At 39.0% G+C, this 27,750-nt stretch overlaps 1 protein-coding gene across 3 annotated transcripts in view; it reads right to left on the bottom strand.

Moving 5' to 3' along the window:
* Positions 1–27,750, bottom strand: part of LOC113163497 (sodium channel protein type 4 subunit alpha-like) — a 124,144-nt gene that overhangs the window by 78,873 nt on the left and 17,521 nt on the right. For all 3 annotated transcript variants that reach the window (XM_026362194.2, XM_026362193.2, XM_026362192.2), the window contains exons 6-8: positions 23,077–23,168; positions 20,343–20,585; positions 12,823–12,886 (exon numbers count right to left, since the gene is read on the bottom strand). In XM_026362194.2, the coding sequence (XP_026217979.1) occupies positions 12,823–12,886; positions 20,343–20,585; positions 23,077–23,168 (399 nt within the window). The remainder of the gene's footprint in view (positions 1–12,822; positions 12,887–20,342; positions 20,586–23,076; positions 23,169–27,750) is intronic.

Here is a 27,750-nt window from a genome sequence, read left to right as displayed (position 1 = left end):
ACGTGCATGTCTAAGATTCATCCTCTCTCCATCTCTACTGACCTGCCTGTTCTTAACTTTACTTTTTTCTCTTTATCAGTCTCGCGTTAAGAACTGGGATTCCTTTTCAGCTTTGTTTTTCATCTATTTACATTATCAAACAACAAAAAAAAAAGCTGAATGGAAATTACACTCTGCACGCAAGAGTGTGTACAGTTGCAAAAGCAATTATTTGTGGCCCTGAAGACATTATATAATAAATTATGAATTGAGGTAATGGAAGAGAGTTTGTCAAACACAGTATGATCCAACAGCATTAATTAAACAGACTAATGGCTTGATTTGTAACAGACAGTAGACGAGAAAACAACATTGGATGTTATTTTATTTTTCCATTTAATTATTAAATACAAATGATTGTTGGTTTTTGTGGTGATATTGCTGAGTGGATGATTACATCTCTCAAGACATTTCTATCAAACTGCTTAATGCCACAAACGTCCTGACTAATCTGAGTAGAAGCTGTTTTGCTTTTGACTCCAGTCACTCAAAAAACAAAATAATGATAACGAATGCAAACAAATTAGTAGTTTGTGCTTTTGCATTAGAAATGTGTGTTTGAAGTGAGATCACATCAGTCCTCGCTGAACTGGATTACAAGTTCATACACTACTTTTTCTTTCCTGGATGTTTTACTGACTGGGATGTGCACATTAAACCCAAAGCACAAGTCAAAATATCATTCACCATGACATTTCCAGCAAGTCCTCCGTTGTCTTTGGTCCAGTCCTTCTCAATGGACCCATTGGTTTGTTGTTAGAGCTCCCCCTCTGAAATTGCACTTTGCACCTAAAATGGTGGGTGCAAACTGTTACACTGGCGCCAAAGTGGTGGTTGGCCTTACAATTATTTTTGCTCGAAACAGTCAAACGCAATGACAACTGTGCAAAAAAAAACAACTTGGCTGAGTTTTGATACAGAGACATCTTGGTTAGGTTTAGGCACTAAACAAACAAGGAAAGTTTAATGTTAGTTCGGCCCTCGAGTTTGATGTTTGACACTTTACAGTGTTGGTGCGGAGCTGATCGAAACCAACCAATCACGGTGGGGTATATGGGTCTCGGGGGCGGGAAATCGGGCGGGCTTAATGCAAGCAGAGAAACATTTCTCAATGAGTGACAGCAGCGTTGCCATGGAGAGTTTTCAGCCTGGCTAGCGGCCTCATTTCTATGAAGCTCACGCGGACATTTGTCCCAGCGCTGCGTTCACAACACTTCAAAAAAAAGTTTTTTTAAGTTGCTGCCCAGCCGGACATTATAAGTCAAAGTGATGCATTCGCTGCGGGTTAAAAGAAAAGTAAGGAACTCAATGCAGCCTGATGTAGTCTGCAGTCACAGAGCGATGTTCAGAAGAAGGTTAAAGGTTAAAGAACTGTTAATACAGACATTTGAATCCGAATACAGCAGATATAGAAACCACATTTAGTAGCTGACTAGAGGAATGTAATTATTATTATTTTCATTATTATGATTATTAGATTTATTTATTACCGATGTATTATTATTTATTCTCCTTTTTTATGTTTTTATTTATTTTGTATTAAAAAAATAAAAATAAATAGATTTGAGAAGATAGGATGTTTTTTTAACAAAGCTTTTCTTGTGAAAACCAGCCTCACCCAGACTATGCTTCCCGTGGCCCCCAGGTAAATTGAGTTTGAGACCCCTGCTCTAGCCTCTACCTGAAAAACATTTTTGTAGCTAAATACTATCGTGTAATGGTCACTCCAGCTGTCAGACAGTAATAAATATGTACACTCCATTTTTGCTGGTATACTGTAAATAACTTATGCAGTCGAATTTTACAGAACACTCTACATTTTAATGGATCCTTTTTAGAGCTGTGTTTCAGCAAGAATCTAGTGATACAATAGGTAAGATGACACAGGGACTACGACTCAATATATTGAAATACATTGCAACACTGCAAGCAAATATAAGATATATTTCTAAACTCGAGTCAGGTCACTGTGAATTAAACACTTCAGTTTTTACAGAGGCACCAGGGTGGATGAGGAAGAGATCATTCAACTGTTTATTTCTGAAGTTTTACTGTGTGTCCTACACATATTAATTCAGGCAGCATCTGTCCAAACTGTCGAGTGACTGAGTACATACAACAAGAAGCATTTAAAGTCTGCTTTCTTTTTTTTTTTTTTGCATTTCGTTCTTTCCCTCTGCCCATCTGTCTGACTCACTCTCAGTAGTCTCGGCGCTCGTTCAGACACGAGACAATAACGATTAGATCTCACAGACACACACACACACACACACACACACACACACACGCAGTAGTGACCATCTGCTACCACGTGTCAACAGTGTCACCTCATTCTGTGTCAATAAAGCCACTTGTCAATAAATATTAAATTCTCTGAGACGACTTCCTCCCTCATCTCAGGGGCAGATTCTGCACTGTTTAATCTGGCTGACTCCATCATTTACATCAGTGTCATGGCTCCTGCAGCTGAACTGTTTACCGACGCACACAACAAGTCTCAGGCAGGTACAAGAGTCTCATTTAACATTGCATTTTACCAGTTTGTAAGTATTTCCAGTGAGGTCAGGAGTTTTACTCTGGTTCCTCACTTGTTTTTACTGTAGATTAACACAACTCTGCTTCCCCGTATCCACTTCCCCGGTTATCTTTCCAGCCCTTCAGATAGAAACTCAGTCATCCTCTGATATTGTGAACCAACAACACGGCCACAAGCTGAAATGTATTGATCTGACAATAAAGTTGTTGCTTGGGTTTTGTTCTCTTTAAACTTTCTTCTTTCCATGCACCTTGAAAGTTGCACCTGAACTCTGTACTCTCTCTTTCTTGGTGCTTCCACCCACAATATTATTATTGTTTTTGAGAATTGTAGAGTTGACGTGACACCTTTATTTGTCTTGCTGTTACTTTGTGTGCTCTCTGTTTGTTCTTCTTTCTGGAAATTAACAGCCTGACATTCTGTTCCCAGCTCGAGTTCATAACTCCAAAACTGTCTGCATGGCTGCCACTGGAGATAAGTAAGAAAATGTATGATCTTTGTGATTTGGGTAAGTACAGATTTAATGCCACTTATGGTTTTAAGTTTCTTTGTCTCTATTAAATCATCTAATGGTTCAAAAACAGATAGTAAATCAGATTTCCTCGCTCTGAGTAAACAGAGCTGCTCAGTCTTTCTCTCTTTTCTTTTTGTCCTCTGGTTACCCATGATTCAGTGTGCGTTTTGCGTGTGTGGAGTAGGAGGGTTCATCAGCACGGATAACATATGGGGTGGGGTCGGGGGGAGGTCATGATCAAGATGGTTGGCATTATCCTGTCTAAGGGAGTTGGACGTGGGCAGGAGGAGAAGGCCAGAGTGTCGCCTCAGATGTTGTTTTTCATCCAGCGGGTTTATTCACGCTGGAAGTTTGTGTACAGCTCAGGTGTCACTTGTCCTTTTGTGTTTCGACTTTGTGTCGTTGGTCATTTTCTCCGAAGAAAAGATGCCGCTTGAAGGAAAATCTGCAGAAACTCAAGCAGACTGTGTCAACTTCCACCCCAGCAGATCACAGCTTGCTTGGTGTTGCATTTTAATTTCTGTTGTTTAACATCAAATCCTCTTGTTCTTCAGCCTACACCTATACTGTATATTTCCACTGGTGGTATGGCCTGATTCTGCCCTCAGGGCTCAATTAAGTTTATATTATCTCTCCAGTGTGGGTTGTTCTCATAACTGAGTGGTTGACTTTTTATTATACCACCTTCATTCATCCTCCTCTGCCCATGTGTCCCTCAAAAAGAACACATGTTAAGGAAAAGACGAAGAGTGTCTTCTTTGTTTTTCCACACATAATGGAGAAGTAATAGTCACAGTAAAGAAGAACTACTAATACTAGTGTATGTAATAGTAGTAGCAGTAGCAGTTAAAAATGGCTGCTAGATCTTTTCCCAGTTTATGCAGAAATGTAACATACTGAAGTATTATCAATCTTAAAAACTCTTTTTAGGGCTCTGTTGTGTCATCTCATGTTTATTATGGTTATTATGACGTTTGTGTTATAATGTATTCGATTATATGAGTACTTGTGCAAGTGAAGTAGTACTAATGGTGCATCTACTCTAACACAAATCAAACTGTTTTTTAAAGTTGGCCATCACTTAGATTCATTTTCTTTTAGTGTTTTAGCACAGAGGAAAAAACAAAAAGGACGAGCTGAAGCTCTTTGAACCTGTCTCTTATCAACACACACACACACACACACTTATCTCCCTGTGGACCAGCATTTAGGTGGTGGAAGCCTCTTTTGTGTCTTTGGCTGAACATTGGACAGATGTCACATTCACAGCCTCCCGGAGAGCTCATAACTCAAACTAAACACACCCACAGACAGAGAGACACACACATGCACTCAAATAAAAGCAACCCCCCGTTTTGAAAAATGTTTTCAATATTGAAGTTGAGGTATTGATCAGTGCAGCTTTTAACATAATGTTTTAACCATTTACCACACACACACAGTTGGAGGTGCATCAACATGACAGCAGCTTTAAGTAGAAGTAAAGCTTTCAACCACAAACGCACACAGAGCTGGGAATGCATTCGTACGAGCAGAAATGAATGCTAAACGAATTTAATGGAACACCCCCCGCACAGCTGGAAGTGCATCAACATGGCTACCACCAGCAGTGAATGCTATGCCAATGGAATGATGAATATCAGCTACATGACGCAGTGTTTTCCAGGAAAATCAACCCCCTCGGCAGCTATTTCCTCAGAGTCGGGTGGAGCCATATTTCTTGCTAACTGCTCTGATGACAGCAGAGTCTTTCTGAGCGGAAGCTGGGTCAACGATGATTAAAGCAGTACCTACACCTTTTGAATTCGGTCTTGTATTTTCTTGTCACATTATGGGGCAAATAAGGGTTTGAGTTGTTTTCCAGCTTTAATGGAAAAACAGCTTCTTGCCACTGATGGAATTTCCCGTTGTAAACCGCAGGTGTGTGCCGTTGGTTTGAACGCCAGCTAAAGGAAGTCCCTTTATTAATTTGAGCTTTGAGTACCGTTTCCAAAAAACATTTCAATACAAAATAAATACATTTAGCAACAAAACTGTTGTGATCAATTTTTTAACTTTGCCTGTCCAAATAACTGCATTTATAATCGATTATTATTAAGTTTTATAAACACATTATTTTTCTGTTTATATCTAAACATAACTGCAAAAATGTTTCATGACACTTACATAAATGGATGTTGTTCTAAAGGCTTGGATAATTTGCTGGGTAATATCTTTTACTCAATGTATTTGTGAATTGACATGTTTACGTAAAACATATCCTAATTATGTCAATAGAACATTTCATCCTATTAAAATTTGATGCCTACAAAAAATATATATTTGCCGTTTTGTAGCTGGAAAACAGCTGAGAACTATGTACCTCTGCACATTCAGTATTAACTCAATAAAATAAATAAATAACTAGACTAAAGACAGAACTACTCCACAACTTATGCACTAAAAAATATAAAACTTTGTAGGTGTTCTTCAGAGCCTTGTACATCAAGTCACTTTGGGTAAAATTTTCTGTTAAATTACTGAATGTTAAATAAATGTTAATTATCACGAATGCACAGACATAAAAATGGTCTAAATAGCTCTGCTGATTTGTGATGTTCATACATTTGAAACAAGCTTCAAATCTCTGTATTGTGTAGGTACATAGAAAAAAAAAAATAAATGTTTGTATAGAAAGAGAGAAATGATGCATCAACTCATTTAGAAAAATACATCATGAAAGTTGTTAGCAGGTACTTGAGATATATGTGCAAACCCACCACAATGGATCGTATGATGACCAAGATCCATTAAGACGTAGCTGTATCTGAGTTTTTAAAAACCTGTGCAGAAGGAGCTATGCCTCAATTTAGCTCTTTGTGTTCCAGCCCTCTCCTGAGCTCTGGGTAGAGACCAAAACAATGAGCTCATAGATCCAAACAACCAAAATGTGTTTCCTTTCCAGGGTGGTGGGGTTCGATGTGAGGACCTGGAGTTGTTTCTACAGAAACCTGTTCAACTTGAACTGGTCCGGATGCCTCCTGGACTCCTGGCTCCTTCCTGTGGAGGAGCACACTACAGGTACCTTAAATCCCATCTGGCCTGGGAACGATTTGGGACCCCCAGGAGGAGCTGAAGGACATGATTGGGGAGAAGGACGTCTACTTTGCTCTGCCGGCTGCTACCAAAACCCAGACCAATATAAAATAGACTAAATTATTAATGACTGGAAGGATAAAGTTAACATAGGTGGAAGGTGTTGGGATGAGTGTAGCTGTTTCACTTTGAAAACTTTGCACCAAGTTAAACTAGTCAGGTGTTTGAAAACACACACAGTTTTTTCTTGTTTCATAAGGGTTTTCTCATTTGTTTTTGGCTCAAGGATGCACCTTGTGAAATGAGTTTTAAAACTACTTCACTGTATACAGCAGGGAATATTTTTAAAGCGTAGAAATGTCTTTGAAGATGTTGGACATGTCTTCAAAAACAGACGTTTGTATTCTGTTCATTTTACTAAAAAAATACTGGCTTCATTAAGTGTATGACTGGAACAAACTCCTTAATGTTACAGGATCAAATGTAAAAATTCTGATTTAGTGACAGGTGCAAACTGGGCAGGGACTCGATGCTCTTAACACACATCACCAACCAAGGGGGACTTTTGGGACAATGTTCTGGTAAATCAGCAGCAGCGACCGTCTCCTGCTCTCTGGGTCCCTCGAGCTCAGTATCACTTCTTCTCAGCACACAACGACTTCCTCCCAGTGACCTCGTGGGTCACATGCTGCATGACAACGAGCTCCCGTAACGAGAGCCCCTCAACGACAGCGGCTAATTAGCATCCCTAACGAGGTAGCCCGTGGGGCCGGCTGTCATTCTGCATCTCTGATGCATGTGTGGCGTGCGGTTGGCATGTTGCAGGCATGTCAGCAAAAAACTGACAGGGTCGAGGTCACGAGACACTCAGCACGCAGATAGTTACAGGTCAGATCTTTATGCTCTTTGTGTGCAGCAAAAATATTTCCAGACATTGTTCAGTTTAGCTTGTTGCATTTGCAGCACAGTCTCTTTTGTGTCCAGGCAGTTTCAGACTAATTAAAAACACTACAGCTGGACCTGCTGGTGATTGGCTCCATTTACTGAAGAATGATTGAAATCCATCCAATCAGTGAGCTTCCACTCAGCGGGTTTACCTCGTTTGAATTTCGCATTAGAATTCAGTTTAGCTGTTTCATTTCAGGTTGGAACTGAAATAGATGTATCTGCAGAACATCACTCTGACTCTGGGCCAGAAGAAGGGAAAAATTATGGAAAACTACAAGATGAAAAATGTTGTTTTAACAAATGCAGTGAAATCACAGCATTTATTTTTCTATAGAGCCAATGTAACAGATAATAGACACCACATTTAAAATGACAGTTTTTATTATATAATATATTATAAATAAATATTTCTATTTGAAAGGGTATTCCAGTGGTTTAGTGGGGCACTAAATGGGACATCATAGCTATTGGGAAATTAGCAAAGGTTAGATAACCCAATGACTGGTCTTTCCAGGCTAGCAGGTTCCCACATCAACGAAATAAATGATAAAGTGAAGTTTAAGACAACATAATTTTGCTGTAGTAATTATACAAATCTCATATCAGAGAAATGACAACATCTAACTGGGGACACACAGTAATGCTCTTGTTTTAAAAGTATTACTTTAGCTTTCTAATTTATGAGTCTTGTCTGTGTCCTCCTCCATCACTGTTGGTTGATGTGAAATGCATGTTGGCATATTTAGTTAACTCAGGTTCACACACAAACCAGCTCTCAGTGGGGAGAACAAAAACACTTCAAGTATTAAGAATATAAGTTTCTGCATGTTTACTGTGACTTTAAAAAAACAAACATGGGGAGATCCTTATTTCTACGTCCTCTGTTTGTTGCTCTCTACATCTGGAACATCCTAATGGACAGAATGGTCCTCGGATAAACCAGATCAACCTGCACTCATCGTCCCAAGTATCATTTTCCTCACTTCTTATTTATTTTCTCTCTCAGACGTGTGTTTGCTGTGTAACCTCGTCCCTCAGGCTAACAGTGTTCCTGGCTTCACACGGGCAGATGCAGACAGATAAAGCGCGACCGAGCAAATGCTGCTAGACTGCTCAGCCGGGTCAACGCGCTGTCTCCAGAGGCGAGCCGAGGCCGGGATGCAGCGAGATGCAAAAACACCTGGAGTGAGCTCGGCCACTGTCAGGTACACAGACACGGTTTCATTGTTCAAAGATCCTCAGGTTCATTTTGACAAAAACAGTTTGTCTGCCATTGTCCTTTCAGCCTATTCATTGTGAGACTTCCAACAGAAAAAATAACTGCAGTACTTTTGTTCCACTTGTTCTAATCGTAGTTTTGAGTCAAAACTAAATAGCAGAAATTCCTAAAAACACATCTTCACATGGTCATTATCAGTAGTAAAAATGCTATTTTATCATTGCAAATTAAACTTTAAGTTGCGAAAGGGAAGGAGAAATGAGTTTGAATGAATTTCAAAAGCAACTAAAAGTGAAAAGCTGATATTTCCCCCGTGTTTAACCACACTGTTGCTTCAAGCTCTGTTCTGATAGTGAAAGTGACTGTGTGAAGCAAATGGCCTCTGACTCAGAGTCTACATGTATGATTTACTGAGTGATTCAAAAACATTGAGTCGAGCTCATCGCCCGTATTGCAAAACAATCGAGTAGGTGGACTTAATAACATCGTATCCTAGGTCTTCATTTACTCAACTGCTCCTAAAAACCACCACAGCTCCAGTTTCAGTCTTAAACGGTGCTTCTCGCCTGATACCTGCCGCCCTGACTGGAACCCGATTGCACGGTGCTGAGGAGATCATGTTAACCATCGACCAGCTGTTCCCAAAACAAACGCACAACACTAGGCTGATAAAGTGCTTGGGATTCTGTGCTGCAGCTGGTTGTATGAATCTCAGTGTGTCAGAGTGTGTTAGCTCACTGACCTTTGCCCTCAGGCCAGGCGAATCAGCATCATGCGTGAGCCGAGCAGCTTTAACACAGGAAGCAAACAACACTGTGATCAACATCACTGTCATCACTGCTCGTTCTCTCTCTTTCATCTTCCAGCAGCCTCTCTTCTTCCCTCACTCTCTCGTCTGGCTGCTAACTCAGACTCAACCAAACGTGTTTGTCTCTGCAGAATGACAGAAAATCTCAAAACCACCATGACAAATCTCTGTGTCACTGAAAGATGACATGGACACAAAATGGGCCCCGAACGCCTCATTGTGTGAATAAAGAAGTAGATAGACGGCAGGTCGAGGTGTCCTTGGATAAAACAGCAAAACCCCGTAGTAGTGCTGATACGTACTGTCTGACAGTCCAACCAGAACCTCCCCAAGTATCTCATCATCATTATTATTGATTTGATCTACTTTACTTTAACATGCTCTGTGGATTTATACCAGTGTATGAGCACAACAAACATGGTGGAGTCCCCTACAATCTGCATATCAAACATTTGGCAACACTGGATTTTGCAAGAGAGACACAAAACTTAATGCAACTGTTATTTATATATAAATCGTTGCATTTATTGATCCGATAAAAACTTTAAGTTGATGTTCCTCCTAATAGTTCAGTCGTGTTTTCAACAACAACAAAATCCTAAAAAGCGTATTAACAGATCAGATTTTTAGGATTTGAAGGAGTCTGGCTCGTCCCCGAAGACTCTGCAGAGCGCTGAGTTTTAATTGACCTCTTCTGCTCCGCTGCTTCTGTCGCCTCTGAGCCTCCGACTCCACAGCTCTTCCCTCACTGTTTTGTCTCTCTCTCCGTCAGTCACTCTCTTCTGTCTCGCTGCACCTCCATCTTTCCCAAAGTTCCCGTGTTGCTTTGCACTTATCCTTTTACCGTTGGTTTGGTCCTCTCTCTTTTTATTTAGTTCTTTGCTCTTCCCTTTTTATCCCTTTTCTTTATCTCTTCTTTCCTCTTTCTCTCTTCGTTTGTCTTTACATTTCACTACCTCTTATCCTTCTCTCCACAGAACTTGTGAGATCTTCTCTCCACTTCTCATCTATCTCTTTCTCTTATCTCTCTTATCTCTCTTTTTCACCCTCATTATTTTTCTCTGTTATCTATTCACCTCTCCTCTAGAACCTCCCCATCCATCTACTCTCCCCATCGTCTATCCCTCTCTTGCCCATTCTCCTTTCTGCTTCACCTCTTTTGAACCTCCTCTCCTTCTCCCTGTAGCACATTTCCATCAGTGAGGTACGTGTCAGTTCGCTTCCTGTTAGCCTGCTAACCATCTTCAGATAGCTTTCACATGGCATGGTCAGCTTGTCTTCCCAAAGGCACTGCTGCTATGAGTTGGATGACTGTCTGTTTTTCACTGACACACACAAAGATTATTGTCATAGCTCTGTCCATCAGTGTCCCACTCTCAGCGTGGACACTCAGTTCAGATACATGTCCTTTCTGATATGTTACACAACATTGCACTACATGTTACCAACAGCAAGATTAAAACAGACGGGACAGAAACATATTACAGGTAGTTTGAGACCTTTTTTTTTTTTAGCAGAATCCCTCCAAACAGCTCCAAAGATTTATGATTTATGTTCACGTCTTTTAAGAGAATAGGGTTAAAAGCACTATTTCATTACGGGTAAAATAAAAAAGCTACTCCAGCAGCCTTAGAAACGTTAGTTAACTGAACTTCAATAATTATTTCAAAGTCCTTTTGTGTATTGGAAACATAAAAGTGTGAGATATCAAGTTGAATCAACAGTTGAACAACATGCCAACACACTGTAAATATGAATCAACCAAGTTTTACAGCACAAGTTGAAACGAGAGTTGTTTCGACTTCACAAGTCGAAGTTTTTCCATCTTGAAATGATGAGTTCAATGAATGAACTGATGAGAGATTCTGAAGTTGTCAAACAAAACTTCTCATTCTTTAGCAGATTTTCCAGGACATTACATTGATGTAATATCTTTCTAATTTGATTGTGGGAAACTTAAACAATGGTGCAATTTAAGCTGCTCTAAGCCATGTAGTCTGCGTCTTTAGGGGTTTGGGTTTGGATTAGCACTATGCATTTCTCTCTTTCATTATACGGTGACCGGATGACATCAAATTAAAAGATGTTTCAAAAACAAACTTTCTTGCCAGAAAAGCTGTGGCTCATTTACTAGATGCAGACCATTAGCTTTCAACCACTTCTTCACTGATATTTTAAACAGTATATCTGCCTCCAGCGCAGCTCTATAGCTGAGGAAAGTATTTGCAGAACTAAAGACTCAACCTGCTGTTTATTTGGTTTGTGTCGCACCAAATGAAGCGCAATCTGTTTCCATCTTTATTGTGTTTACATTTTCTCAAAGCTCCAAACAGCCACAATTTTCAAAAAATATTCACTCAGTCATCAAATGGACTCAGACGAACAGAAGCCTGTTGTTGTTGCTGCAGTGGTAACCAAAGGTTATAGGAGACAAGTCTCTGTGCTGGATGAGTGATGGGAAAATAAAGAGACATGGACAGTTTCTCCTCTTCCTCTTCGACAAAACAAAATCTTTTCACTCTTGCACATCTTCGCTGTGAGCTGATCTAAACCTCAGACCACAGACTATCCCATGGATCTTTTATCTTTTAACCGTTTCACCAACACTCAACTCAAGCTTGTGGTACATTTGCAGCTGGTTGTGGACCTTAATGCTGATGTTATTGTGAAGCTCTAACGTGAGGTTTACCTTCACACTGGAAGGTGAGAAAGATGAGAGATGTTCAAACTGAACCTGAGTTCAGTAGCAGGGTTCACATACTTCCTGCCAGTCAGTCATTGTATGTTAAAGTTCAAATCTACTTAAAGGGGGAAACAAGACCTTAACCAGGATTTTATAACAAGCCTATGGGTGCTTAGTGCAATTCCACCTAAATCTTCAGTATATATTATCTTGCTTTACAAGGAGCTGAACGTTGTTTCAAAGCTTTTTAACTAACTCACAGAGACATTTATTATTATTATTATTAAAATAGTACTCCACTCCGGAAACAAAACGGATTGTGCTTCCTCTTCCAAACCTTGTGCCTACATTACCAACAGCGTAACTCTACTGTCAGTTTAGTGAGAGATTTCACTCTGTTAAGGTGGTAGCAGCTAATTTACTCTAGAGCAGGTCTCACTTTTTTCTGTTCACAGCCACTGATGTTTTATTTTTTGTTTTTGATTTTGTTTTAACTTCTCTGATTCTATAGACATCACTTCATCACATTTTTCAGGCTTCACGCAGCTCCCTCTGCAGCCACAAAACACTTTAAACAACCTTCTTCACATGCAGTTGTTCTCCCTGACACCTGAACACAGTTCGATGGGCTAGTTTAGCTCCTCTTACCAGATCCATATCAAACTTACACGTCTTAAATAAACTAAATATTCCAGAATTAGCATTTAAAACCCCGTTAGGTGGAATCTGCATTTAAATCCACAGACATTTCCTTGTGTTCATTTCAACGTTTACCTTCTGTGCTGACAATAAATACAAGAAAAATTCTGTGGATTTAGTTAATGGACAGTTTCTTTGTATAGACTTTTATTGAATACACCCCGGAGCCTCTGATTTTTGTCTCTATATTAACCCACCTTTGCCAGAAACAATATAGACGACATAGCATCATATGGTTTTAGATTCAGAAATTCTACAGAAACTTTAATTTCAAAGTAAAATAGAGAAAATGTTGACTCACCCTGCATCGCTGCTGTTCCCACAGATTAAGGCATCCTTGGCTCCCTCCAACTTGTAGAAGTTGTCTAAGGCAAAAAGAACAAAATTCCACTTTAGATTCCAGTTTCTAAATGTAGAGATTCTTCCTGCTTGGTCCTGTACACATCCATGGTCCGGCCACACAGATGCTTTCACTTATTTTGTTTGATTAGTCCTCAGGACTGCTCCACTGGCAAGGTCACATTCAGAAGGAAGTGGATAAGGTGTGTAGTACATGCTCATTTTCATTTCTAAAATATATTTTGGAAAACCTAAGTATGTATTCTAAGAAATCACAGATGTGTGTTACTTACAGCAGAAACAAGACCACATACATTTTAAGCCACTCAACAACTGATAATGATGTAATTGTGAATTTACCTTAAATGATGATGTTTGTTAAATAACCTTAAACCTGCCCACACATTTGTTTAGGTAGGTTTGTCTGCAACATCAAAATGATTTCCTATGTTCACCAGTGATTGTCATGTGAGAGCAGCAACACAATATGTTTACATGCACATTTAGTGGAGCATCCTGCAGAGTCAGAGTTTAAATCAGTTTAAAACTGTCTGAAGTTTTGATTATAGTAAAAGTACTAATGCACTGACCAACTTTTCCTTTTGGTTTCTGCCAGTTCTTAGTACAGAATACCACTGTAGTGTTTTGCCAAATTTGGAATCTATACATCACTGTGTGGGATATTTTTTGTGAAGTAACATGAGAGCAGATGGACGGATGGCTGCAGCATTAAAAACTTAGACGCCCACTGTAACTTGGTGAATGTAAACAACAGCAGAAAAACTGAATATTATTATGAGCTTGGCAAAGAAACAGGATTTATTGTGGACCAGTCTTTCCATGTCTAATGCCTAATCATCCTACTGAATGAGGGCGTCACTATGTTGCATGAACAACAACGATCAATAATCAACTTGATCATACATCTACATGTTAAGAAGTCCAGCAACCATCAACTGTTTAAAGTGTTTCAACGACTTTAACTGATAAAAGTAATTTCGTAATTCTTCAAAATAAAAATCTAAATGTCAGATTTGTGTTTCTGCTGAGTTCAGGCTGTTGTGATGTACTGCAAGTGATTTTTCTCACACCAGGCTGTCTGCCTGTGTTACCGCAGGATCAATAAACTCATCAGACTTCTCTTGTGTGTTTGGGTCTGGTCAGACACCGTCTGCGCAAGAGGCCATAAAACCTAAACCATTATAGAGACAAAGGTTTTACAGAGCATTTATTCAACACTTAAGTCTGACCACAAGCCATTTTCAAATACATTAATACACAAACATCATCACGTGGGTACTTCAGGTACTTCTCAACCCCAAACACACTCAGGAACTAACAAGTTCAAAAGCTTCTAATGCACGTCTGCAGGAAACACCCAAGAGCTTCTTAACTTTTGTTGTGGTCCGATGACACAGTATTTATGTATGTAACTAGATCAGGACTGGCTCCAGAACAGCACTGATGCAAGACAGCCTGCAGACATTTGTGACTTTGGAGAATCAAATGCAGACGTTTTGATAAAGTGGAGATACTTTCAAGAAAAAAAAAAAAATTTTTTAGTCAAGTTTAGTTTAAGTCAAGCAAAGAGGTAAAAAAAATGAACTTTTTATGAGAAAGTGCTTGAATAAAAGATGTGAAAGTTGTGATTATCTATTAGTGTGTCGACCAGAAGATTAACAGACTATTCCAAAAATAACTGTTAATCAACTTATAATGAATTAATCTAAATGAATCAACAGATGAATCAATACACGAATCATTAATAAAAGTCTTTTACTAATGTTTTGAAGTAAAACTGACATTCAAGAAGCACCATTTTCTTTTTATTTAAACAAGTTAGCAAATTTGTTTTTATTATTTTATTCTCTATATTTTACTAATTTCCTCTCTTTTAAACCTCAACAACATGGTCAAAATATAAATCTAGTGAATAAAACATTATGTGGGAGTTCTCACAAGAGAGAACAAAGAGCAAAGGGTCAAAACTGGAGCAGAGACTTGGACTGAAGCTCCAGTAGGCACCAGAGTTATTTTTGCTATAAGTCCATTAGCAAAGATTAAGTATGGCTATTTGATGCACAAACATTGGTCAAACAAAGCCACAACAAGACCCAACAATACAGCAGCCACCATGTCACATGTTGCACAATTAATTCCTTCAAGTGCCACTCTCTGGTCCGACAAACGGCTTGTCTGCATTAAAGTGAACCGATTGGGAACGTGGACAAACCTGTGACGACTATTACCAAAAAACACAAACTGTCTCTGAAGTCCGTTTTGATGCAGCATGTACTGCAGCAAGTGTTGTGACAGGCAGCCACAGCCACCTGCTGTGGCTTTTCTCATCTAAAAACCATCACCTCCTTTTTGTGACATGTAACATCAGCTGCAGATTTTGTTTTTTTTTTTTTTGTTATGAAAAGCTGTTCCTCTCTGAGTCAACCTTACATAATACAGATGGGGAATCTCTGTATGAGACACTGAGGCACGAGGAACTTTTCAGAGAAACTGTGACCTTAAATGGTAGCTTGACATTTTCATCCATTTGCCTTACGGGAACAACTATTCAGGATACTCATCTTTTATTCAACACATAATTTCAACTGCATGCATTTAACTCCAGCTATTATGACCAATTTCACAACATTCCAGTAAAAAGTATTAAAGTGGGAGTCATGTTCTTATCGCACTTCACTAAATGTACTCGGAGAAACAAAAGAAGCTGCTTCACCCAGCAGCTCTGTAAAACCTCACCATGTCCAAAAGAAACAAAGCATTTTATGTCAAAGTCTACAAAGCTACAAAAGCTTTCCTCTTTCTTTTATTGTCGCTGTACGCGTGCAAAGTTTTCCCCTTTTGAGAACCAAAAACAGGTTCTGTGCAGCTTCTGTTCGGCTCTGACCGCGTCTGACCTCGGCTACACCAAATGCACTTAAGATTTTTTAGGAGCGCAGCCATTCATTTGTTAGCAAGTGCATCTGAGAGGCTGCATCCTTGCTTGCCAAAAAAAATAAATAAAGAATAAAAAAAAAACTTGTGAAGTGTGGAGTGCTTTTGTTCACAAGCTCAAAGTAAGCGCGAAGCCTTAACGCAGCACCGAGATTAGTCACAGAGGCATTTTCTCCCTAGACAACAGTCTAATTCGTTACCTGAAGTTCATCATTCAGGTTTCCGCTCAGAAAAAAAGCATATTAGCCCACAGACTGGCATCTAATAAAGATTTCTTCCCCCAGCAACCCCCATCTGAGAAGATTTCACAGAGCTGCAGAAACTTGGAAAATTGTCTCTACGGGATATCGAGAGAGTGGGTTTAATTTCATTTCACACTCAAGAGCAGCAAATTATCCTGACAAGTCTAAATACACCTCCATCCTCCCCTCTCATCTGCATAAGATAAATTTAAGTGAAATACACTGAGACAATGTCAAGCTACTGTGAAAGATACACTATGATTTCATTTTATTTTATTTTGCATGCATTTCTTTTCATATATTTATTTTAAAAGCTCTGTTCATTTTTGTGGAGCTAGTTTATCTGTGACATTAGTTCTCTTAAGATTTTCTTAAGATTCGTGTTAGGCCGTGTACCTCCTCTGCCTGCTCCTGTCCTGTAACCGTTGTCTTGACAGGTAGTGATTAAGCTGCCGTGTCAAGTTCAACATGATTTCAGTAGCATTCATAGTAGCATTCATTAAAGTAACTTATGCATGTTTTTAGTTTCTTTGCAGAATACAAGATGTTACCACAGCTTTGACCTGGGCATAGGAACTGCTGCTTTTAAGGAGAGGTTCAGTTCGTAATTCTACACAGTGTGCTTTAAAATTAACAGTCCACAGTTAAATGTGCCAAAAGTTGGGCGAGTTGTTCTATGGATGCTCAGAACCCATGGTAAATGGTGTTTAAACCCGTCACTGGGTCCTATCATCATACATCATGAATCTGCTGTAGCTCATGGCGGACGAAATAATCGCCCTAACGTGTTTTGCTGGTGTTTACTTTCACCAAAGCAAAAGCAAATACACTTTAAACTGGGCCAGGAACTGCACTGTATCTGTTTAGGCTAATGTGTTGTTGTTGGCCCCTCTGGTTTGGGGGGCCACAACACTGAGGAGCTCAACCGAGCTCACTCCTCTTTATTTGCCCAAACACATTTGACTAAGTGCTTCATTGGTGTCTGTTAAATCCTGATAAAACATCAAACTATCCAGTCAGCCATTTTCAATTCTTTCTTATAATCCAGACATTCAGGAGAACCAACACTGTCCACCATGTTTGATTTTTATTTATTCTTTTTATTTCTTGCTTAAGGCTCCACTCTTTTATACCTAACTCAGTTAACGGAGAACAACTCTCTTTAGTTTCTAATCAGGAAACATTCATACCTACACCCACACTAGTTGGGGACTAGGTTTAGCGGCAGATCAGCTCACTTATGGTGATCTACTGGCAGTGGGATGATCTTTGTGGGATTTTTCAACCCATTACATTTTACATAAATTATAGTGGACCTGTTGGCCATATGAAAATAGAGTATGATCAGTAGTTATCTGGGATGTGGTAAGCTGGGTATATAAGAATAAATCATCCACTGCTGTTGGTTGGCAAAATAAGCTCAATTTTCTTTTCACCAAAAGGAAAACAGATTATATGTGATGTCTGTTGATATTAAACTACCTGCAACAAGATTTGCTGAGGATGACAGCCCCCGTCAGCCGGCTTTGACCAGACTAAAACACAGCGTGATGGGAAATGTTTAGCATGAAGGATGTGCACCATTGATCTCTGATCAGCCCAACAGGACGAGCTTTAACGCCGCAGCTCAACTCTCAGGTTTCATGGCAGCTTTTAAAGGTCGATAGGGGAGCCTGCAGGGAACATTTGTTTGATGTGATGGATGGCAAAGCAAACTGTAAATGAATAAATAGAAGGTACATTAGCCTGTCCAGACAAGCCCTACTACTGTAAGTTCAAAGTTGCCTTTCATTTTATGCAGTTTTACCATTTCACATTCACATTTCACAAGTAAAATCACACTAGAAACAGGCTCTACTCTTCTTTACTGTTGAGTCTGGTCTGAGCAATCCTGTCCTGAAAATGATCTTCTTTTCTCTTACAACTAAACATGGGGATGCCCATCAACACTAACTGAAACCTGCAAATGTTGGACAAGACACACTTAAAGATTGTTTCCATCAACTTGCACAGATTTTTTGTTGTTGACCGTCTGTAAAGAGCTCACACCTGACAACTGAGTAACCTACGAAAGAAATGACAATGACTGCACGTACTGCCAGTAGATCAGCCTGTAAAGACCACAATGGTTCAAAAAATAAGTAATAATGAGCCAGTCTTTACATTTCCAACAAAATGCGTTTAGTTGTACAGAAACATATTTTTTTGCTAAACTGGGTAAAGCTCGTCTCCTCCTGTGTCCCCTCTCTTCTTCAGTTGCTTTTTTCTACTGCAAAACGTCATAGCTTTAAATAATTACTATCTGTTTTTGTACAATGAAAGTGTCAATTTATGATTAGGTGGAGTTGGAATCTACTTCTAATCTACTTCTAATCTACAGAACTTCTACTGCTCCTAACCTAACACAAATAATGGGAAGAATTAAAGGTCTGCTTTGCTGTGTTTCTGTAGTTTTTTGTTTATTTGAAGGAATGAGAAGACAGTTAAAGAGTCCAATCATTGATGACAGTGCAGGGAAAGGTTTTATTCATTAACAGCTTCAAATAAAAGGATGAAGTGATGCTTTGCAGATCTGGCTGTGTTTACAGTACAGTACATCCTCTGTCTAGGTAAACTGTTAACATTTTCTTACTCTATTCTTTTAAACGTATGAGCCATACCACACCTCCTGCTTTCCTGACACTCAGACAAACAAGACTTCATACAATTTTACACCGATTTAATTCTAAGGAGCACAACTCCCACATTTTAGCTGTTTTTATCACTCTGCTCCTCACATCACATTTTTAATACTTTAGATATAACTGGCAGAAGGAATCCAGGGTGTAGCGCCTTAAAACATGTCGTAAATGTTAATGCGGTAACAGAGTGGCTTAGCAAAGTGACTGGGAACTGCACTTGTATTGTTGTAAATTTACATAAAACTATTAATTTATCCATACAGCACTAAGAGAAATGTAAAAAGAAAAGAAAAGAAGAAAAAAGGTCGGAGAAGCATGACGCATAAAAGACAAACGATGTGTGAGAAAAAGATTAGTACCATAAGAGGACAAAAAGACATGACCAGAGGAGACAGAGAAGGTGACAAAAGATAGAAGAAGACAAAAAGAAACAAGAGATGACAGCCCTTATATTGAGAAATGTTCTACGCTGAATTATTTATAGTATTCAAAGTACTTACTGTATGCGTTCTGATCAAGATGTAGTGTATTATATAGAAGTTTACTGTAAAATATGAGCATGTGTGGTGCTTACTGCAGAGGCAGCTCTGTATTATAGTCACATGGAGAGAAAAAGACAACGTGCAGCTCAGGTTTCATCTGACAGCAGTGATATTAAGTGTTTCCTTAACCCGGACCTCGACCTGTGTGTGGGCTGCATGTTCTGTCTGTGCTTATATAGACATGTACGTCCACATATTATGTTCAATGGTCAACATGCCTGACAAATGTCAAATAGTGTATATACCAACTGACCTCGCGCGACCTCTGTGTGTGTCACATTTTGTTTGTACGACACCCTGACAAAGTGTGTTTGAGTGTGTGTCATGCTGCAGTGGGGACTGGTGCTTCTTAAATGGACTGGACAGTGTCATGCTTGGACTGTGGTAACAACTGACGTCAGTAAACACACACTGTCCTCTCCACAGCACAAACTAGAAGCAGGTTTTATTCTACTGTGGCCGTCTCATCTTCAATTCAAAGCATCAAGTGCTTTTGATGGTAGAAAAACTAAAACTAAATGATGTCAGCACCAAACACCAAACTACTGACGTCTGAATTCCCCCTCCTTAAATGTATGACCATCATAAATCCTTTAATGTATTTATTTACCTGGGTCAATAAACTGTCAATGTTAAATCTCCACATGATGATCTGAAAGCCCTGTCTACACTGGCAGGAAATAACTCTAGTGGAAATCATCCTTTTTCGTCAGAAACGCTCAGAAGTCAAGTAAAAATAATAGCAATCGGTATCAGCCTTTAAAATCCATTACATGCATTTTGTGGGTGAGAGCATCCTCATTTCCAGATATCATAGGAAATTACTCACTCATTATCACGCTTTCAGTCAACCAGATCACACCAGGCCACACAACTGCTACTACTATTGCATGTTTCCTGAGTGGGTAATTAGCAACTTGTTTTTTTTTTCCTGTCCAAAGAGCAACAGCAATTTTTATAAAAAGTGAACACACTCAGGACAATTAGACCCTGGAAACAGAGTGAACCCATGAGGACCAAACAGGTGATTATTTCCACAGTAACAGATCTGAGTTTGATCCTCACCCTCATCGTTGATAAAGTCCTTCAGAGAGGCCCAGTTCTTGTTGTTGCAGTAGAATGAGGTGTTGACCGGAAGGCTGTCGTTGATGCAGTGTGCTGTGCTGCGGACGCATTTCTGCCGCAGGTTTCCCATGAAGAGCTGTAAGCCGATGAGGGCGAAGACACTCAAACAGAAGACAGTGAGGATCATCACGTCGGCCAGCTTCTTCACAGACTGGATCAGAGCACCAACGATGGTCTTCAGGCCTGAGGGACCACCGGGAATGCAGGGACACGTTTAGACCAATTACAGAAAGAACTCTAATATCAATAAACTAAAATTTTAATAAGAAACGGAATGCAATAATCTGTGAAACAGCTATTTTAAATAGAGGGTCACACATGTTGACCTTTAAACAATCTTTTACAAATCTTGTGAAATCTAATGTTGCTGTTAGATGAAAACTCTTGCACATTAAATGTTTTCATCTGACAGCTGCTTTTAAAAGTTGTTGCCACTGTGGGGAGAAAACTTGCTGTTATCACCGTTAAAATCAAATAAAACAGGCAACAAACCCCCAGTTACACAAATACACAAACATATGGTAAAAACAGCAGGAACAGAACACAGTCAGAACACAAAGGGTGCAGACAACTGTCCTCAGCCAAAGAAACGGCCTGTTTCTTTCATACTTTTTTATCACTTGAAATCACTTTTTGTTTTGGTTAATTCATTAGGAACAGACACTAAACTGTTTAGATTTGCATCCAAAAGTTGCCCTAATGGTGACAAATAGAATCCACTGTTGATGGCGTCTGTAAACTAATGAATTTTGGATAATGATTAAAAAAGTGTGATTATTGTAGCTGCTGTGCGACATGCTTTTTATTGCTACTACTCTTTTAACATGTATCAGACATTATTATAACATGGTCAATACAATAGTATGACTATGTTTTCATCACATGTTTAACACATGTTAATAATGCTCTTAGCGCTGCATGCTGACATGCAGAGTGGAGACATACAGAGGATAGCCAGCATTAGAGCTGCACATTTTGAATGTTGACGTCTGTGTCATTGTTATAATTTAAGCTAAATTATGTAATTTAAAGGTTTAATCAGTGATGTAATTTACAATTTAATATTTTCACACTCATATAGACTTTGGCTGTAGTAAAGAACCAGATCCTCCATTTTGGAGAAACATTGGGTACTTGTCCACACACTGGAGCACAAGTGGAGCTCAGACAAGCAAACCAGCTACAGAAGTAGAAAGTGAAGAAGAAACAGTACTTTGATTGTATATATTGAACGTTTGCAGTCATGACTTCTGCCACCAATAGAATAAACTGTTTATTAAAGCTCTGTTACAGCATCAGATCTAAACACTCTGGGGGCCTTTTTGGATAAGGTCTGTTTTAGGAGCAGTAGAGAGCTAGACTTGCTGGTTTTTGAAAATGTCCACAGCTAAACATCTGTGGGGGGTTACAATCATTCAGGTCATGGTTATTCCAAAGGGGAACTGGACTTGCTTGAAGTCCTTGAAGAGATTTCACCTCTCATCCAAAATGTTTCATAATTTCTGACTAACTGGATTGGAGTGGCAGGCCTATGAATTCTGTAAAGTTGTTGAACCATCAAAACCTTCATGGTCACCTGTGTGTTGTTGCTCCAGCTTGTACCTCAAGAGTACCATTAAAGTAATGGAAGAACCGCCACCTCCTCCTAAAGACTTCTTAAGTTCTAGCTGACTGGGAGTTCCAGGTATTTAACCTTTGTGAAGTCGTTAAGTCGCTAACAACCTGAAGGTTACTGAGGTCAGATGTGGATTGTTATCCCACCAAACCATCATGTGTATCATTAGGGTAACAACTGAACAGCTGATAAACTGCCTGGGGTGGGATGCCAAGTCTTCACTGTGAGTGGGTGATAAGTGGTGTCACAGACCACCTCCTCTGTTAAACATCTTCAAGCAAGTCCAGTTTCCACTGAGTAGTTAGCTTTGGACTAATTCTGGACCTTTTATTTGGGTATTGAGCATTTTAAGAATTATTTAGTCACTGTTGATGGCAAAGGTTTAAATTACAAACATTACAAAAAAATTGGAATATGCATTCATTAAGTAAAACAAAACATGATCACAAGTTTAACTATCTGCAAGCAGAGTTGTCACTTGGTGGTTTTGGGCTATGTAAAGATTGTTTTGGTTGGCTTGTGATATTTTCAGCTACATTTAATACATTTGTTTGGTTTGTACCTTCAGGAAGTTTGGCTATATTTTAATAAATTGGCACGCCCTTCATCAAACTTGTACTGTTCATTAAAACAGTCACTTATACTTTTATTTATCTCATATAACTTAGATTCCCATCTTGGTGTCTGTACCAGGGTAACCAGTATTTGAATCAAAAATAAACTATGCCAAAGTCAGTCAGTTATAGGTTTCATTTGAATGTTTATTTCAGATAAGTTGTATATTATTAAGGATCCTGTGTCAGTTCTTGATTCACTCAAGAGTTGTTTTGTGTAAAGTTTCTTCTGCTGTTTGCTAAACCTCTGATGTCCACTCACAATTATCAGGAAGACGTCAGCACTTCTTTCTGCATACTGCCTACAGTATCTGTATTGTTTTAAATGAGTGTTATAAAGTAGATAATCAGTAGGTAGTATGAAGGGTCACACTTAGTGCTTCCAGCAGGCTCAGGCTGGTAGTGGTGGCGTTTCATATTCACTCCCCTGTGTTCGCTTCCTCACCTGGGATGACAGAGATGGTTTTGAGAGCTCGTAGCACCCTGAACGTCCTTAAGGCTGACACATTACCCAGGTCCACAAACTCAGTCACATATCTGCAACAAGGTGGGAGACAGAAGCACAGAAACAGACAAACACAGAAGGTATGACCACACTGAACAACAACGAGCCGACACAGAGGGAAAGAAAGAAGGAGATGTAGAGACAGATAGAAAGAGATACAGTAGAGACAGGCCAGGTCGGACAACAGCAGTGGAGTTTCAAGCCAGAGACTCTGACTTTTAAGAAGGAGAAATCAGACGTTTAAAGCTGTTTACATGCACTTTAACTACAGACAAACTGTTCTAACAGAAATATTCAGATTTTTCATTCTCAGCAATAACATCAAAAGGTGTTTCTTTAATTTACTAGCTAATATTCTGGGTATGTCAGAATTATTTTTGGTTATCAAATTACTATAAATTACTTTACAGTTTACTGTAATGGTCAATGGCAGTTAAAAAAAATAAATCTAGTTTCTCACAGGACCAGCGTGTATAATCTGGTCTAATTCCGTTAAATAGTGAAAATGGATCTATAAATGCCTAGATTTATTTTCCAGAATGAAAACTCTGGCTTCTGTTTATTTGTTTTGTTTCATTTGTGATCATATAGTACTGTATTTATCTGTAACATTAATCAGATTAGTTTCTTTCTAACCAATCACCCAGTTAGTCTGCTATTCCATTTGCCCTAAAACCTTGACTAACCTGCAGTTATAGTTGTGGTTTGTTGCATAAAAATACAATTTGCAATTGTAGACAAGATGAATTTATTATTAAATACTATTCTTGTAATGATAGCAAACACCCTTTTTGCTTAGACTTTATTTTAGTTACCAATGATTAATGGTAATAATTAAGTTCTATTGCTTTTGAAGGCTAATTTAGCGTAGTACATTAAATGAAGTGTTCTTACTTTCACACTTTGCCTGTTAGCTGGTCATCTGGAAAAAAAGTTCAGCAAACCTGTTCAGTGAATATTTGGTGGCTGATCATGACTCGTTACTTGCTTTTGATTCAATTGAGCTAAAATTTGCTAATTAGCAGTATTACGTTACTGAAGATAGTTTACATGAAGTTAATCACCTTATTTCATTTCCAACACAAACAAGTCACAATAAGCCTCCTAAGACTAGTGACCATCATATTGTTTAATTAATGTTTCCTGACAATACTTAATAGAATAAATAAAACCACCCAGAATATCAGCAAATATCACAACTAGACTAGATGTTTCCATTTATTTTAAATCACATAACGCCAGTTAAATGTCATGTGTCACTTTAGACACGTTTGACTTCTCCTTCTTGAATTCTTTAATGCCGATCTGATGATTACACCTGCGACGCCTTGCTGGGCAGAGAGCGGGACGTGGGCTGGGGCTGTGGCTTCAAAACACGGCAGACATGGGACAAACGAGAGGACGTTCACGACGACATTATGATGACAAGTTTTTTGAGTGTGTTTTTCTGCCCCGTCTCGCCCTTTGGTGGTGAGGCCTTACCTGGAATGACTGAGATAGTTTTCAGGGCTCTCAGCACTCTAAAGGTTCTCAGCGCCTGCAGGTTCCCTACTTTGATAAACTCTGTTAACAGCCTGTAGTGGGGCAGTGTGGTGGTTGTCAACATACAACACAAGAAGACAAACATAGCAAAGTCTGTAAATTCTATGGTGATTTAAAAATACATTCCTGATTTGTTACACAGCCAACAGTGCATCCCCGAATCCCCCAAAAAGTAAGTGTACTAAGGAAATAGCATATTTGGGCTATTAGCTGCTATAATAGAATCAGGAAGTGCATCCTTACAGATCTGGAAAGAAGAAAAATAAGTAGTATAAATAAGTACCAGCAAAAAGATGCAAGTTTAAGAGAAAATCACATGTAGAGTAAATAGTAAACCATGGTTTCGTATGACCATCGTGATCTGTGTAGTCCTACATTTATATGTCAATATGAATTTAGAATATTTTTATGCAAAGTTTCCTTTTTTTCCTTTACCGTTTTAGTTTTACTATCTTATTTAATTAGGCTTTGAAACACCTGTGCTACTTATAGCGATGGGTCTAGGCCAATAGCCTGACCAATATGTTGCAGCTGATTTTAACATGTAACTATTAAGGAATTACAGCACATAATTAGAAAGCTAATAAAACCTTAAGTTAAAACAATGTAAATAATTTACTTCCATGACAAAAGTTTGGAAGCAACATCTACATGAATTTGTCCAACAGAGAGGATTAATGCATCTGATGCTTTCAGATTTTTCAAACTTCAAACATCCAACACAGCTTAAAATATATTATGTATATATATATATATATATATATATAGTCTTTAACACTATAAGTTGGGGAATAATACTAAAAATCAGTGTGAACCAATGTTGATGTGCTCTTTTGTTTCTGTCTTTGATATAAAACAAAACCTAAATCCATAACAGTAGCTGTAGCTGTGAACATCCACCCACTAGATTGAATCAGAAGAGGCCGTGAGAGGCTGAAAGGCGCCAGGCGACGACGGCCATTTTGGGCCTCCAGTTAGATCAAGACACTTGATCCTGCAAACGGCCCTCCATTATGGGTCATATTTCAGCTGCGCTGACTGGCAGGCTGATTGAATTACAGTGGAGGCGGGGGGCATGGCTGTCTGAACAGGCCATTTAGATGCAGGAAGAGATGGAACCAGTGACAACCAGAGACACTTTACATGTTCCTACAGTGTGATAGATGTCAAACAATATCTACACCATGTTTAAACTGGTTAACTGAGTCCAGACCCTGTTGATGGTCTATGTGTTTAATCTTGAAGAAAGCAATGTCTGTCTTTTCACCAAGAGGTTAAACATAATCAGTTTATTATTATAAAATAAGATACTGGAGTGTTTACTTTTCTATATGAGAGTATATAGTATATGTCTTCTTATGCTGCTTTTAGGGACTGGACAGAGTACTGATGAGGCACAGAACTGAAAATTAGACATAACATTTCCAGATAGAGATAAAATAAATTACCAAAAAGATGTAAATTAAAATGACCACAAAGACATGAAAATTATACTGAAGGGTAAAAATTGACAAAAAAGTGTCTCACATACATAAAAACCTTTTCAAAAAAATAAAAAGACACAAGAAAAAGTATACAAAACGAGAAGAAATAGCCAATTTTCTCATAAATCTCCCATGTTTAATGGTGATATAACTGTTAAAAACCCGACTGGTAAAAACAGTTATCATGAAGAAACTGTGCTGTTAGGTTGCTTAGTAGGTTTTTTTTTTGTATGTAAGCCCAGAAACAATTTCAACTTTGCACCTTTGCTTGATGTTTTGAAAATACAATCGTGTCACCTGAGAAATTAATATGACACTATATCTGCCCTCAGCGCCCTCTGTCTGTATCGTGCTGTGAAGCTGCAGATTTCCCTCCAAATCTGACTCGGTGGAGTTCAGCAGAAAATGAAGGTGAAAAGTTGATGACACCTGATGTTCTGCTCGATTAGTATCTCATTTCTACACGGCAATAATTCAGATAGTTTTAATTAACATGGCAAAGATTTATTGACAATTGTATTATGCTAAAAAGACATAAAGTGTTGCGCCTTTAATTCTGTGAAAACGAATATGGAGTCGGGTGCTGCTGGTCTGGTAATGGCAGCCATTAACATGTCATTACATCAGCAATACCAGTAACACAGGGGCAGACCGAGTGTGTGTGTGTGTGTGTGTGTGTTGGGGACAGCAATGGACTCTGTTACCATGGGAATCTTGACTTGGTGGGTGGGGATGGGAGCATCAATCAGACATTTACTGTGTGTGTTTATTTAGCAACCATCACTCTGGTTTTAATAAAGCTCAGGCACAGTGATGTGTCAGGGGCAGAGTGGGTGTACAGTACATACATGTACTGTATGTACACGGCACAACAGATCTCATATTCACTTAACGTGGGTGGGTGGGTGAGGAGGTGACTCATGTGTCCCTGTCATGCTAAAGATCCATCTGACCGCAGGACGGCCCTGTGTTCAAGGACACACACCTACTGACACTGTCTGTGTGTTTGAGTGTGTGAGAGGCCAAGTAAGAGATCAACACTTTGTCACTGAAAGACAGAAGAATAGATGGACGGATGAAGGAGTGAGAAGGTGGAATTTATAAAGTATTGACATTTAGAAGTGCACGGATGACGCCTGAACCTGCCTCAGAAATGTACTCAATTTCCCACAATGCTGATCAGGTGCCGCTATTGAGGGAATTGTTTTTCCCAGTATATAACAGTATAAGGGACAATTTGAAAATCATCACTTATTATCGTTGAGCATGATTTGATTTGAGTAAAAATGATTTTAATAAAATACTGGAATTATATGTTATTTTTAACACTATCTTTCTGCTCCCTATTCTTTATTGAGTCTCTTAATTTAAACATGAATTTTCTCAGATGGTGCTTGAGAACTACAATTACTTAATTTAGTCTGTGTCAGGGGTTTCCAATCCTGGGCCGCGGTTCCTACTTTCCAGCTTGTTTTCCAACCATCCCTGCACTTACAGCTTCTGACTGGCTGAACACATCATTAAAGAGGTAAAAAGCAGTGGGTAGTACAGGAAGAGTTGAAAAACAAGCAGGGCAGTGGCCTTCGAG

Source organism: Anabas testudineus, chromosome 2 (assembly GCF_900324465.2).
Source record: "Anabas testudineus chromosome 2, fAnaTes1.2, whole genome shotgun sequence".
Lineage (NCBI taxonomy): Eukaryota > Metazoa > Chordata > Actinopteri > Anabantiformes > Anabantidae > Anabas > Anabas testudineus.
The sequence above is the reverse complement of the archived record's forward strand: the minus strand, read 5'-3'. Positions and strand labels throughout refer to the sequence as shown.